The sequence below is a fragment of the Stegostoma tigrinum genome, chromosome 1, assembly GCF_030684315.1.
Source record: "Stegostoma tigrinum isolate sSteTig4 chromosome 1, sSteTig4.hap1, whole genome shotgun sequence".
NCBI classification, from domain to species: domain Eukaryota; kingdom Metazoa; phylum Chordata; class Chondrichthyes; order Orectolobiformes; family Stegostomatidae; genus Stegostoma; species Stegostoma tigrinum.
Window position 1 is genome coordinate 42,198,688 of NC_081354.1, and position 16,251 is coordinate 42,214,938.

Consider the following 16,251-nt stretch of genomic DNA (forward strand, 5'->3'; position numbering starts at 1 on the left):
CATTGGACCTGAAACATTAACTCTGTTTTCTCTCCGCAGATGATGCCAAGCCTGCTGAAGTTTTACAGCAATTTCTGTTTTTGCTTCACATCTTATTTGGGCATAGCGTACATCATAGCCTGAGAAATTGGGCCTGGCTATGCAGACCCCAGTTGGGGAAAATACGTTTCCTTCCTAAACCCTACAGAGCCCAAACATTTTATATTACTTAATAAGCTGTCTCTGCAGAATGTCATGATCCCAGATCAAAACTCTGAACTATTCAGCCAAAATAAGTGCCCCTGAAAGCAATCTCAGAAGCCTTGACTACAATGCTCAAATGTTAGGTCTATGCTTTGCTTGATCATGATAGGTAAAGACATATAGTCCCTGCGGAGACATTTAATGATACTGCCTGCACGGCTAAGAACAGCAGATTGCTATGTTCCTCACTAGTTTCTTGCAATAGCCCTGTCTCACCAACAGAGCATGAATGGCCAGAGTGCTCCCTGGAAAGGGGAGAGGACCTGACCCAAGACTGTTCGCTGTGCTGAACACCACCGCTCAGTTCGCAACAAACTACTGCACCTCCCAGTCACAAACCATTTCCACTCCCCCTCCCATTCTTTAGATGACATGTCCATCATGGGCCTCCTGCACTGCCACAATGATGCCACCCGAAGGTTGCAGGAACAGCAACTCATATTCCGCCTGGGAACCCTGCAGCCTAATGGTATCAATGTGGACTTCACCAGTTTCAAAATCTCCCCTTCCCCAACTGCATCCCTAAACCAGCCCAGTTCGTCCCCTCCCCCCACTGCACCACACAACCAGCCCAGCTCTTCCCCTCCACCCACTGCATCCCAAAACCAGTCTAACCTGTCTCCGCCTCCCTAACCTGTTCTTCCTCTCACCCATCCCCCCCTCCCACCCCAAGCCGCACCCCCATCTACCTACTAACCTCATCCCACCTCCTTGACCTGTCCGTCTTCCCTGGACTGACCTATCCCCTCCCTACCTCCCCACCTGTACTCTCTCCACCTATCTTCTTTTCTCACCATCTTCGGTCCGCCTCCCCCTCTCTCCCTATTTATTCCAGAACCCTCACCCCATCCCCCTCTCTGATGAAGGGTCTAGGCCCGAAACGTCAGCTTTTGTGCTCCTGAGATGCTGCTTGGCCTGCTGTGTTCATCCAGCCTCACATTTTGTTGTCTTGGATTCTCCGGCATCTGCAGTTCCCATTATCTCTTATCGCTGTGCCTCCTAGTGTGTTATCTTGACCTGCAAACTGAGTAAGAGAAGAGAAGTAAGACTGTTCATAATATGTGCATGAGCAGCTTATTAGCATAACAGCCCTGCCAAGCTCCAATTCCACAACAGTGAGTGAGCCAGAGGTTGAAAGGATGAGGTGATTATAAGCCCTTCAGTAGGTATCATCCATGTGTTCCTAAGGTTCATAAGCAATGCAATACGCCTTTGCAGTTATACAGTTAGGCTAAATGTGACCTTGCAGTGAGTAGATGGTATCACTTACCCTTGTTGAGTGCAAGAGTTCACTGATTTTGTTCTTTACTGGCATGGACTTCAATCCAGCCATCCAGGTCTGATGGGAGGGCTTCCTACTGTCATCCTTAGATAAGAGGACCTCCCTTCTTCAGTGGACGACCAGCAGGTCTCACAAAGTGAGACTGAACCTTGGGGCCGCCTTCTGCTGAATTAGAGATAACTTAGAATCAGCAATCCTACAGGCCCGCAGTGAGGGAAAGCCTGTCTGGATGGCCTTTTAAGTATGGCACTCGAATTTTTGACCCCAAAAGCTCCCAGCAGGTTGAGAACATCTGGCCCCTGCACCAAATGAGTCAACATTCAACTCATAAAACAACTGGTATTCACGTGTAATGAGCTGAAAAGTGATTGTGTGAGAATTTCGTCCCAAACCCTGGTTGAAGCGATGATTTCCAACATGCCCAACACCATTGATAATGGGAACTGCAGATGCTGGAGAATTCCAAGATAATAAAATGTGAGGCTGGATGAACACAGCAGGCCAAGCAGCATCTCAGGAGCTCTCTGATGAAGGGTCTAGGCCCGAAACGTCAGCTTTTGTGCTCCTGAGATGCTGCTTGGCCTGCTGTGTTCATCCAGCCTCACATTTTATTATCTATGCCCAACACCATTCTTCACTTCCAAAATGGCAAGTGCTGGTTGCTTTCTTTCAGCACTTTTAACAAAGCCAAGTTAAAATCAGTCTTCAAATGGTCTGTAGCCATTTGCTGCAAGTTGCTGTTGGGAGTCCATATTTCTTCAGTCTGTTTGAGCTGGTGTTCCTGTTCATATTAGTTTTCTGCATTATATGTAGCTTTACTACAACTGATTTAAATTTTTTTTCTGTATTTTATGACAACGTAAGGAATTCAAATAAAAAAGTAGCATTGAAGCAAAAGATGAAGGAAAATGCTAAGGAAGAAGAGAAGAAGAAAACTGAAGAAGAGTATACAAAATACGAGAGAGAAGAGATGGCATCAACAATGTATGAGAAGTGGCTGGTAAGATTTGCAGCAAATACAGGAAATATTTTGGTGTACATTTAAAAGAACTCAAATGTAGTTGATGTTTCCATTAAGTAATAATGAAATACTAAGAATAAATTGGTTGTTCAAGATCACTCCAATATCTTTCAAATTTATGAGCAATTAAATTAATTGTAAAATTTCTTAACCTCTCAATGCTTGCGCACTAAGAATACACTATGATGCCGGTGAGCCTGATGTTCGCAATTCGCAGAAACCCTACAGTTTGCAAACAGGCCATTCAGCCTAACAAGTCCATACTGCCCCTCCAAAAGAACATTCCACCCAGACGCATTCCCCTACCCCTGCATTTTCCCCATGTCTAACCCACCTAATCTAAACATCCCTGAGCGCTATTCACAATTTTGCATGGCCAATCTATCTAACCTGCACATCTTTGGATTGTGGGAGGAAACCCACGCAGACATGGGGAGAACATACAAACTCCACACAGACAGTTGTCAGAGGGTGGAACTGAACCTGGGTCCCTGGCACTGAGACAGCAGTGCTAACCATTGAGCCAACGTGCCACCCATCATACATTGTATGATGACTAACTTATTATTTATTGTAGAATGTATTCTAATTTGACATTGGAAGAGTCTGCAACTAGTACATAAATAATAAAAACTTATTATACAGTACCTTCCATGGCCAGTGTTATTCTAAAATACATTAAATTGTTGTACTAGAGGGATATGAACAGGTTAAGCCAGCGGGCGAAACCTTGACAGGTAGAATATAACATAGCTATAAAATGGAAAAGGTGAGGTTATGTACAAGGCATGGCAAATAGAGAAGCTAAATATTATTTAAATGTGAAAGACTGCAGAAGGCTACAGAGTAAGACCTTGTCCATGAAGTGCATGAAGCTAGGATCAACATTCACTAGATAAAAGGGAAGCCAAGTGGAATGCTGGCCTTTATTTCAAAGGGAATGGATGTACAAAAGTAGTAAGGTTTTGCCAAAACCACACAAAACACTAGCAAGACCACAGCTGGAATACTATGAACATGTTTTCAGCCCCTTATCTAAGGAAAGATAAACTAGCAGTCCAGAGAAGGTTCATTGGGCTGCCAGCTGGTGTTACAACACAGGGAAATCAAGCCAAACTTAATCAGCCTTGTGATCACTGGATTTGTAACACAGTGAAATTAAAGTATTCAATGACACTCAAAATTACCCAATTATTCCTAAGCAGACTTTACACGTAAAAGATGTCAGGCACCAGGTGTACAGCTTAAAAAAATGAACAGTTTATTGTTAGTATTGCAACTTACACAGAGGAAAGCTAAACCACAGGTAATCTAATTAATAGCTATGCTTAACACTCAATTTTCTTTGATCGTAACTTCTCCTCACACAGATAGACAGACAGACAGACATAGTTAAAAGGATAACAGTTGTAATTTGCCAGTTCCAATGCTCTTTATCAAGTAAAAAGTCTTTACAGAATCTTTGAAAATTGCATTGTATTCCAGGCAGACTGGATTATGTCCTTCTCAAGTTCTGAAGTCACCAGTCAATGTAAACAGTTTCCAGCAGGCTCCATGAAATGCTCACTTATTTCTTATCAACTGGGATTATTTCTCCTCAGAACATTCAACAATTCTTTAACTGAAAAGGCAACTAGAAAGACTGAAATAACAGCATAGAGGCCAGTATCCTGTCACCAAATTGCCCTTTATTTACTTGAGCATAGTCTACTGGCTATGGCCGGCCAGCTCGGAGTCAGTCCCCTGAACTATGGAAATTTTCAATCCCCCGTTAATATTAGTCAGTCAGGGCTTTCTGATTGACCCAGGTTAACAACCCAAATCAAGGATCTCGTCGTCAAGAGGTCCACCTGGTTCCAATCACTACATAGAGTAAAAGTCAAACATAGCTTTCCACTCCAACAGATTCTGAGCCTTTTGGCCCAAGAAATGTCAAAACAAGTTAAAAATTCTATTTTTTTCTCTCTTTCAACATTCTCATCTGGTGGGCTGGCCAGTAGTGACTTCCCCTTGATTAAACCAATGGAACATCTGACCAGCTGCTAGTTGTTAAGTATCCTGGTGCAAAAAAGTGTGCAACATCCTTAGAACAGTAGTTAACCTGCAGTTATCTTTTTCAGGCTTGTTCCAGTATGTAAGTATCAGTTTGCTTGACCTCTTCTTTTTTAAAGCTGTTCAAAGTTCAATTCTCAATCTCAGCCTACAGTTATGAATCAAAATGAGGAAAATAGAGGGAAAACAGTGGTGGTTTCAACCCAGGTATACAAGGACTGTCTTATGAGAGGATGCTTAGGGCATGGCCTTGTACTTATTAGAATTTAGGAGAACGAAACATACATGTTATGGTACTTGACAGGATAAATATTAACAGTTGTTTTCCCTTTATAGGGGAGACTAGACCCAAAGGTAACAGTCACAGAATAAAGGGTCACGCATTTAAGAGGGGGATGAGGAATTTCATCTCTCAGAGAGTAGTGAATCAGTGGAATTCTTTACCACTATTGAAATTAGGCCATTAAGTATATTCAAATCTAAGGTAGATTTTTAAAAATCAGTATGGGAATCAACAGTTATGGGGTAAAGGCAGGTAAGTGAAATTAAGAATTATCAGATCAGCCATGATCATTCTGAATGGTGGAGCAGATGTGATGAGCTGAATGGCCCATTTTTACTCTTATTTCTTATTGTCTTTAATGCAGCAGCCAATTGGTACACAAATTCCCCCACAAGCAACAGATACTGACCGTTAAATCTGTTTTAGTGATGTTGATAAGTACCTTCTATCCTGCTGTTCCTGAAGCAGTGCTAAATGATCTTCTACATCAACCCGAAATGGAAGTCAGGGCTTTCATTCAGCATCTCATCTGAAAGGGAGCACCAGAATAATGCACAGTGCTTGTTACTGCATTGGAGTGTCAGCCTAAATTATGCATCCCAAACTCTGAACCCATAACTTTCTAGCAGATTCCTTAACTAATAAAAGAAATTTACAACAATGTGATCATTCTCTTGTATCTACAGTCATTTAATTTTAAATCATTCACTGCAGAAATTAAACAGATCATTCAAGTCATGAATAAAAAAATCATAATTATCTTATTTCATGTTCCATTAATTAGTTTCAGAAACTGTACTTTAATTCATTGCCATAAAAATACTAATCTAATAATTTTGTAGTACTTAACAAGTATTCCTCAAGAAAGACACCATTTTGTCAAAGCTTTTTGGCTTGCACTCACTCGTCCTGACAAAGTTTCAGCTAAATGTGTATTTTTTTCAGTGCATATTATTCTGTTGAACTTCAAAACTGGTTTAAAAACTGTATCGTTTAATTATTTTCTGAAAAATAAATCCACATGTCTATATTTGAAATATTTGTACAAGTCTGTTCTTTGCCCATTTTAAAACAGAGCATTCCCTCAGTCAACGGTAATGAATCTGGCCATTCTTAACATTAAATTAGACCAGACTTGGGAAGACTTTGTTAAAGTCCTATGCTTGAAAGGAGTCATATGGATTCACATTCCCATTCTTAAATGAGAATGCAAGAAAGATCTCACATAATGGCTGAGCATTGTAGCCATATGGTCCTTCAAGCCTGCATTACTAATCTGGTTGTGGTATCTGCTCAGATTTCCTGTTTGCACCTCATAACCTGACTCTTGTGCATAAAAGTTCTAACTCAGCTTTGAATGATATTGAAGACCCAGCCACCAATACCTTCAGCAGAAAGATGTCCAATCTCTCATTACCCTCGGAAAGGAAAACTAAATCCTCATCACCGTCTTAAAAGGGAAACATTTTATTATTTAACTATGTGCCCCTAAATTTTAGTCACCTGCTTCTGTCCTCCACCAAGTATCTAGTCCTCTCACGATCTTGTATGTTTAAATAAAATCAGCTCTCATTTTTCAAAACCCCAGTGGATGTAAGCCTAATCTCTTCTACCTGTTTTGTAAGCCCTTCGCCCAAGGAATAGTTCAAGTGACTCACCTCCAAATTCCTCTACAGCAATTTTATCTTTTTTTTTCCCCCAAGTATGCAAACGCAAACTATACTCTAGATATGGTCTCACTAACACACTGTCCAGCTGCAGTAAAACTACCCTTTTATATTCCATTCCTCTTTTATAGAAAACAAGTCACCAATTTTCTTCCTAATTTTTTCTTTGTAATTGCATTCCAACATCATTTGATTAATGTACTAAACACTCAGATCCTTCTGTACCACTAGGTTCTCTGCATCTGTCTCCAAATAAACAGTCTACTGTATTTTTCTAATCTGCTAAAATTGAGTAGTTCTTAGTTACTCATGTTGTACTCCATCTGCCAAATTTTGGCCCACTCAACTAACTTACCTAAACATCTTTGCAGACTGTCTACCTATGCTTAAGGATTTACTTGCCTCCCCATAGTAAATCCTCAGTATCCATGAGTTCACAACTTGTGAATTTGCCTACCCACTCCAAAAAGCAAGTAGCAACAAAATTCAACATCCATGGTTAAACTCAAGTATCCATGAGTTTTAACTAATTTTTTTAACCTCTATTTCTGTGTTAATTGCAAACATAGCTACCATACATTCTATCTGCTCTTATCCAAATCATCGATATAGGTTGCAAACGGTTGAGGACCAAACTCTGATTGATCCTTGTGACATTTGACTAATTTCAGCTTTGCCAACCTATAATCTGAAACACAATTTTTCTCTCAGAACCATGTCAGCCCTACCTGATAATATTATGATTTTCAACATATCCTGCCAATTCTGAAGATTCACTTCCAGAGTATCATAACTTTAGTAACTGTTTTTGCTATTCAAATACTTGGAAAAACTTTCTCTGTTTATATTTGCTACCTAGCTTTCTCTTATTATTCTGATTTCTGCCTCTTTATTTTAATGGTAAATTAATTTATAAAAATTAGCTTCTTCGAGCTGAAGACAATAAGTCCTTCAACATGTTGAGTTATTTAATATCTTCTTTAAAGTCTGCCACACAACTCTATTGATCCACCTTTACACCTAGTTTCACAGTTCACTTTAGCCAGCTGTGACTTCATACCCTCTCTTGAATACCTGTAATTTGGTTTAAAATTAGTGACCTCTTAACTTATAAGAGCATTCCTGCCAATCTTTCAGAGATTTCTGCCATTCCAAATGTAGACATTAGATCAGTAAATGGGACACATCCTCACTCTTTGTTCCACACACTTTTACTGGGTGCTGCTTCCACTCACCTCCTTTTACATAAACAGCCATGGTAAATATCAAATGACAACACAAGAAATAGAATCAGAACAAAGCAGAAATTGCTGGAAAAGCTCAGCAGATCAGGCAGCATCTATGAAGAAATTAAAAACAGAACTGAGGAAGTGTCACCAGACCTGAAACATTAACTCTGATTTTTTTCTTTCACAGATGCTGCCAGTCCTGCTGAGCTTTTCCAGCAACTTCTGTTTTTGTTCCTGATTTAGCAGCATCAGCAGTTAATTTGGTTTTTAAATATAATCAGGAGTAGGCCATTTAGACATTTACCCGGTTTCACTATTCAGTAAGATTATGGTCAATTCGATTCTAGACTTAAATCCAACCACATATTCCCTGACCTCTTGTAAATTGTTGATCTGTCTAACTCAGCCTTGAATATTTTCCACTACCCAGCTGCCACTGTTATGTCTTCCCTAACAATAGAACATAGAACATAGAACAGTACAGCACAGAACAGGCCCTTCAGCCCACAATGTTGTGCCGACCATTTATCCTCATGTATGCACCCTCAAATTTCTGTGACCATATACATGTCCAGCAGTCTCTTAAATGACCCCAATGACCTTGCTTCCACAACTGCTGCTGGCAACGCATTCCATGCTCTCACAACTCTCTGAGTAAAGAACCTGCCTCTGACATCCCCTCTATACTTTCCACCAACCAGCTTAAAACTATGACCCCTCGTGCTAGCCATTTCTGCCCTGGGAAATAGTCTCTGGCTATCAACTCTATCTATGCCTCTCATTATCTTGTATACCTCAATTAGGTCCCCTCTCCTCCTCCTTTTCTCCAACGAAAAGAGACCGAGCTCAGTCAACCTCTCTTCATAAGATAAGCCCTCCAGTCCAGGCAGCATCCTGGTAAACCTCCTCTGAACCCTCTCCAAAGCATCCACATCTTTCCTATAATAGGGCGCCCAGAACTGGACGCAGTATTCCAAGTGCGGTCTAACCAAAGTTTTTGCTCTCAACAATTACACTGTCAAACCCGCGCAAAATGCTTTACTTTGGTAAAATCTCTTAAAGTCAGAGTAAACAGCATGGAAACAGGCCCTTCGGCCCAAACTCATCCATACTGGCCATGGTGCCCACTCAGCTAGTTCCAATTGCTCACCTTTGGTCCATGTCCGCCTAAACCATTCCCATCCATGCACCTGTCCAAATGTTTTTTTAATCTTCTCAATCTTCTAAAGAGGTTCAGCCTACTCAACTTTTCCTCCATATGACAAACTATTTGTCCCAGGAATCAACTTAGTAAACCTCCTCTGAAATGTCTTCAATGCAAGTATATCTGTTCATAAATAAGGTGATCCAAACTGTCTGCAGTGCTGAAAACATAGTCTGCCGTAGTCTCCTCTACAGACAAAGTGTTAGACAATCACCATCTTATGACACAAAGACAGACCCAAAGCAAATTAGCCTTTCTATCTCGGTACTTGCCACAGGATAAATTTAAATCCAAAGACCCTCAAAATTGTTCCCAATGGTTCCAAATCAGACTTTGTTTTGAATAACCATTCCCAGACTCTGCGAATAATAAATTTTCAATGCCAGTTTTGTAGCTTAAAAAAACTGAGCAATTTATTAACCATGTACTAACTTGCTTAAACGCAGACATTAACAGATGACTTTATTATTTAACCTTTATTTTCAGCCCCATTCACAAAGGACAAATAAACACCGAGCCCCGCAGAACCTCACTTGAAATAGCTTGCAAGGGCAGCCATTCACCATTACACTTTGTTTCCTGTTACTAAGCCAACTTTGGAACAATTTCAACTCATTATCCCTGTAACACATGAGCTTTTATTTCTTTGCCAGTCTGCCACATGAGAAATGCCAAATGCTTTACAAAAATCCATGTAGACAGCATTCATTGGACTACCCTCATTGATCCTCACAGTCACTTCCTAAAAGAATTCAACCAAATTTGTTAGATGTAACCTTCCCTTAAAAAAGCTATGCAGACCACCCTTACTAGTCCGTGCCTTTCTAAGTCATCTCTCATAATTGATTCTACCAATTTGCCCACCACTGAAGTAAGGCTAACTGGTCTACATTAATTTGGCATTTCCTTTGTACTCCAGATTCAGATAATATTTTCAGACAACACAAAGCAAGGTTGGTGGGTGAGCTGTGAGGAGATTGCAAGAATGTTTCAGTGTGATTTGGTCAAGTTGAGTGAGTAGGCAAATGCATAGCAGATTAATATGGATAAACGGGAGGGTATCCACTTGGTAATAAGAACAGGAAGGCAGCTTATTATATGAATAGCTACCGAATGAGGAAAATATACAAGACCTGGTTGTCCTTGTACATCGTTCGCTGAATGTAAGTGTGCAAGTGCTGTAGGTAGTAAAGAATGCAAATGGTATGTTGGCTTTTGTAGCGAGATGTTTCATGTAAGGGACAGGGATGTCTTTCTACTCTCATGTGGGGCCTTGGTGAGACTGCGCCTGGACTATTGTGTGTAGTTTTGGTCTCCTTGTCTGAGAAGGATATTCTTGCTATAGAGAGAGGGAAGCAAAAGTTTACTAGACTGATTCCTGGATGACGAGCAGGACTGATGTAAGAGGAGAGGCTGAACCAATTAGAATTTTATTTGCTGGAGTTCAGAAGATTGCGGGAGGATCTGATAGAAAACTATAAAATTTTAACAGCATTAGACAGTTGAGTTCTGGGACTCTGAGAGTGGCGCCATCCAGAACATAGAACACCACAGCACAGTACAGGCCCTTTGGCCCTCGATGTGGCGCCGACCTGTGAAACCAACTGAAGCCCATCTAACCTACGCCATTCCATTATTATCCATATGTTTATCTAATGACCATTTAAATGCCCTTAAACTTGGCGAGTCTACTACTGTTGCAGGCAGGGCATTCCACGCCCTGACTACTCTGAGTAAAGCCTGGAGGGGATTTGCTTGTACCCCATGAACACCAGCTACAGTTCAATGAGGAACCTGGGGTGTAGATACTCTGGAAGGAGCAGTCGATCTCTCTATAGTAGAGAGGCAAGTGAGGAGTGGTGGAGAAGGTAGAGTCAGCCAGTATGTTACTGGTCACAAGAGGGGTAAGATGCAGGGAAACTGGAGACTGGAAGCTTATTTTTTTAATTGCCAGGGTATGATTGGAGGAAAGTGATTCTCCATCCATCTCTCAATCCCATCCTTCGATTCCTAAAGACAAAGACAAACTGACGAATTTGACTGGGTTTGCCCCAAGGCGGTAGATTTAGGGCTTGCAATGGAGGGAGATGCCAGGATAGGTTCCGGGCAGAGGCCTGTCCCCCTCTGATAGAGGCTGCTGCTGCTCACGGTGCCATGCACTGAGAGGCATACACTTAGGTTCTGCAGCGCTTGAGTTCAAGTGGATCCATCAGGAAGCTTTAGGATATTTGTTCCAGTCTCAGTTGTTGTGTCAGTCATTACAGGTATTGCTGATTGGATGTCAGGTAGTTTGTCGATGGCTAAAGGTCAATTTCAGAAGTAAAACATCAAGATTTTATAAGCAATCATGTACAGTGCATATTTAAAAAGTTCTACATACCATTGTTCACTTGCTGCAATTTCTGAATCAATTTATTAAGTCAGTCTTTTCAGTTTTCATCTGAAATAGTTGACATTTCGGGGAAGATGCAAACACTGGTTTGAGATGTGTGTCGTAAGAAGAAATAGTTCAATGGTGAAATAAAATTAGGTATGTTACAGCCTTACAGTTCATGTTGGAAAGAGACCCTTCTGCCCATCATGTCCACACCTGTTCATCGAGCACCTATCCATGCTAGTCCCATGCTCGAAGGGGTGGTTCCTGCTTCTGCCATAGTTTCAGATAGTGAGCTTCAGAAGAAACAAATTATTCCTTAAAATCCCTCTAGACCTTCTGCCTTAAATTGATGTCCCCTGGTTATGAAAGTTAGAGCAGAAAAAATATTTTTAGCTTTGCTTAAACACTTTGTTTTGTTCTTTAAATGTATATGATTATTTATTGCTCAAGAATATTTCACACAAGTGAACTGAGACATTATGATCTTCAGTAAGAGCTGTTTTTCCACAAACAATTTTAAGCAGTTAAGATCAAACTTGTGCCTTCAACGTTAGAATATTATACGCTCGCATGCATACACATTTCCATACACATGAACACACATACATCCATCACCACCCACACCCTAATGGAATCAATTCACCCACCTGTCTAGTCTGACCAACCAGAACTGTGACCTCTTCACAAACCCCACTTCTTCCAACCTGATCTCAATGGGTCAACACCCCTCAATTCTACATGACCCAACCATGCTGGTTAATTTGCCTGATTTTGACCACTGTCAAAGATAAAATTCTTACCAGGTTTTTATAAATAAACAAACTTATCCTTTAATCAAGAGACAAAACAGATTATTAATTACTAATAAGCAAAATTAAATTATACCCCTTAAATCACATCATTTGCCACATCCATTCCCAAATAGGATGGGCAATATAGACAATTCTGCAGAAATATCATGACCAGGAAATACAGGCAAAAGGGAACAAATTCTGTAGATCAATAGTTCGAACCATAAGGATTAACTGAAATGACTTTCTCATGATTCTTTTGATTTTTGTTTAGGATATCATGTTGTCAACCCTGGAAGCCTTTAATTCGGTGGTGAGTTGGACCTAGCTTTTTCCTTTCAGTTAGAAGTTCTTCTTTTCAGAAATGTTTTGAGTGTTGCTTCTTTTCCACTCAAAAGAGAGAGATGTGAAGACCTGACTTGGCTTGCAGGCTTTTTCGAGGTCTGAGTGCAGTCATCCTTCTTTCAGTCCCGTGTAACAATTTACCTATAACAGCTGATCTAGGCATTCCTTTTTTACCCCAAAGATACCAGCTTCTCCAAAAATTACATGGCCTTTTGTAACCAAGAAGTAAACTAAACTGTTTCACTTTTTCTTTGAGTTATGAAATAAACAAACAAATTTATTCATTCTCTGCAACACAGTAGAATCTGAACTTCAAATATTCCTACTTTATTTTCCTTTAAAAATATTTAGCTCTTATAAAATGAATACCTTGCAACTGTCTTTATTATTGAAGGTATGGTGGCTTAGTGGTTAGCATTGCTGCCTCACAGCTCCAGGGACCCAGGTTTGATTCCAGCCTCAGGCAACTGTCTGTATGGAGTTTGCACATTCTCCCAGTGTCTGCGTGGGTTTCCTCCGGGTGCTCCAGTTTCGTCCTACAGTCCAAAAGGTGTGGAGGGTAGGTAGATTGGCCATGCTAAATTGCCTATAGTGCCCAAGGATGTTTAAGTTAAGTGCGTTCAACATGGGAGATGCAGGGTTGGGGGAATGGGTCTGGGTGGGACGCTGCTTGGAGGATCGGTGTGAACCTGTTGAGCCTATATGGCCTGTTTCCACACAGTTGGGATTCTAAAAGATGTTGCTCAGACCATGGTGACGGAGACAGAAACTCAAGACAGTAGAAAGGTTTGAATTGATAAGCAGGATTATTTGACAGTTGCTGACTTTTAAGTTTGATAAGGTACTGGAACCAGGTGAGATACATTCAAGGATGTTGGAGGAAGAAAGTGGAAACTGAAGATGCACTGTCCTTTTTAACATTCCTTTGGCCTAGGAATCCTAGAAAACTGGAAAATTGCAAATGTACCACCATTATTGTGAAAAAAATTGTGGGGATAAGCCCAACAATTATAGTTTAACTTCAATAAACTCCTTGAAACAATTATTTAGGGTAGAATTATTAGTCATATAGAAAAACATGGGTTAATTAAGAAGTGCCAGCATTGATTTGTTAAGTTAAAATTGTGTTCGACTAATTTTGTTTTGCGCAGCTAATGGAGATAATTGATGAGGGTAATGTTGATGTGATGTGCACACAAGGCAGTAACAATAGGATATAAAATTGACTGCCAGACAAATTGGTCGAGTGAGCTAAGAGATACTGTATAAAATAAAGGGAATTATCCTCAAGTGTGTGCAGAAGCATAAACACCCATATAGCAGGGTGTATGGATACTCAACTCACAGCATGGCTAGAGAAAGCAGTTAACATAGTATTCAGTATTCCAGTCTTTATTAATACAGGCGCAAAGAAGAGGAACAATGAGGACTTTTTTTTAGATTAGATTCCCTACAGTGTGGAAACAGGCCCTTCGGCCCAACAAGTTCACACCGGCCTTTGGAGCATCCCACCCAGACGCATCCCCCTACAACCCACACACACCCCTGAACACTACGGGCAATTTAGCATGGCCAATCCACCCAGCCTGCACATCTTTGGACTGTGGGAGGAAACCAGAACACCTCGAGGAAACCTACGCAGACATGGAGAATGTGTAAACTCCGCACAGCTAGTTGCCTGAGGCTGGAATCGAACCCGGGTCCCTGGCGCTGTGAGGCTGCAGTGCTAACCACTGATCCACCATGCCGCCTGGTTGTATTGAACTTGTGTAAAATGTTAATTGATCACCACCTGGTGTAGAACTGGGTAGAGTTCAAGAGCTGCAAAGGAAATAAAGGACCGTGATGGGAGTTACGTACAGACCTCCAAGCAGTAGTTGGGATGTGGAGCAGAAAATAAATGAGGCATGTAAGAAAGGCATTATTTAAATAACTACAGGGAAATCAATATGCAAGTGGACCTGGAAAATCCAGTTGGAAACAAATCCCAAAAATTGAATTTGTAGAATGTCTGAAATGTCTTTTTTGGAGCAAATTGTGACAGAATCCACAGGGAACAAGCAATTTTCTTTTGTGTTAACAATTCAGCCTTGGGCCTGCTATAGTGTTCCAACAAAGCTCAACGCAAGCTCTAGGAACAATATATCATTTTCAATAGCCGTTAGAGCTCAGTACTGAGCTCCATAACTGGGATTACGTCCTCTGTCCTCTATTTCTCTTATGCCCAGGTTGTGGTTTGTTTCTAACTTGTTGAGCTTGTTCTCAGAGAAGACCCAGGCTAGGTGGATTGGCCATGCTAAATTGCCCATAGTGTTCAGGGGTGTGTGGGTTATAGGGGAATGGGTCTGGGTGGGATGCTTCAGGGGGTGGTGTGGACTTGTTGGGCTGAAGGGCCTGTTTCCACACTGTAGGGAATCTAATCTAATCCAATCTAATCTAAATTTTCTCCTTTTCACAAGTTCAGTTACACCCATTTTACATCTGGATCTCTCCTTTAATCACCATTATCACTCCTGTCTTTTGCTATGGCTGCCCTCAATCTGTTCTACTTGTTCGTACGTACATGGACATACATGGAATAGTGTAGGTTAGATGGGCTTGAGATCAGTATGACAGGTCGGCACAACATTGAGGGCCGAAGGGCCTGTACTGTGCTGTAATGTTCTATGTTCTATGTTCCTCCTCCCCCTCTGCCGACAATATCATTTTCAGTTCCAAAGATGAATCAGACTGGACTTGAAACACTAAACAGCGTTCATTAACAGGAGCGGCATGGTGGGTCAGTGGTTGGCACTGCAGACTCACACTATGCGGAACTCCGGTTCAATTCTAGCCTCAGGTGACTGTGTGGAGTTTGGACCTTCTCCCTGGGTCTGAATTGGTTTCCTCCTACAGCCTAGGGGCATGCAGAGTTGCAAGAACTATGTGGTATGCTGTTTGTAGGGTCAGTGTTGATGGGCTAAATAGAATCCCTACGGTGCAGAAGCAGGCTAAGACATATTTCTTTCCACACGGATGCTATCAGACCTGCTGAATGTCTCAAACTTTATGATCTTTAATTTTTTTTCATGGGATCTGAGCAATGCTGACTGGTGCAGCATTTATTGCTCATCCCTAATTGCTTTTGAGAAGGTGCTGACAAGCTGCCTTCTTACACCACGATAGTTCATTTGCAGTAGGTAGACCCTTAATGCTGTTCTGGAGGATGCTCCAGAATTCTGAATTGGCAACACTGAAGGAATGACGATACATTTCCAAGTCAGAAAGGTGAGTGGCTTTGGAATTTGCAGATGGTGGTGATCCCATGTACATGTTACCATCGATGGAAGTGGTTGTGGATTTGTAAAGGTCCTGTCTAAGGAGTCTTGCTGAGTTTCTACACTGGGAGGGGGAAAAAGAGGAGGGCGTGTAGCGTTGCTAATCAGAGTGTGCATCACAGCAAGAGAAATGAAGGTTGCCTGAGTCAGTATGGGTGCAAGTTAGGAACAGCAAGGGAACAGTCACCTCGTTGGGGGTTTTCTACAGGCCCCCAAATAGCAGTAGGGAGATCGAAGAACTCATAGGCCGGCAGATTGTTGAAAAGTGTAAACGCAGCACGGTTGTTGTTACGGGTGATTTCAATTTTCCCAATATTGATTGGAACCTCCTTACTGCAGATGGTTTGGATGGAGCCGTTTTTGTCAGGTGTGTTCAGGAGGGTTTCCTCACTCAGTATGTGGACAGACCGATGAGGGGGAAGGCCATTTTGGATTTGGTG

At 41.3% G+C, this 16,251-nt stretch overlaps 1 protein-coding gene across 11 annotated transcripts in view; it reads left to right on the top strand.

Moving 5' to 3' along the window:
- Positions 1–16,251, top strand: part of LOC125456550 (microtubule-associated protein 9-like) — a 184,767-nt gene that overhangs the window by 138,766 nt on the left and 29,750 nt on the right. For 8 of the 11 annotated variants that reach the window (XR_009445623.1, XM_059644990.1, XM_059644980.1 and 5 more), the window contains 2 exons: positions 2,390–2,525; positions 12,424–12,462. Coding sequence is in view for 10 of the 11 variants with exons in the window: in XM_059644990.1 (XP_059500973.1) it covers positions 2,390–2,525; positions 12,424–12,462 (175 nt within the window). In the remaining variant the exon portion in view is untranslated. Of the gene's footprint in view, positions 1–2,389; positions 2,526–5,245; positions 5,852–12,423; positions 12,463–16,251 lie in introns of those variants that run through there. The other 3 variants (XM_059644944.1, XM_059644966.1, XM_059644970.1) reach the window with 2 other exon arrangements.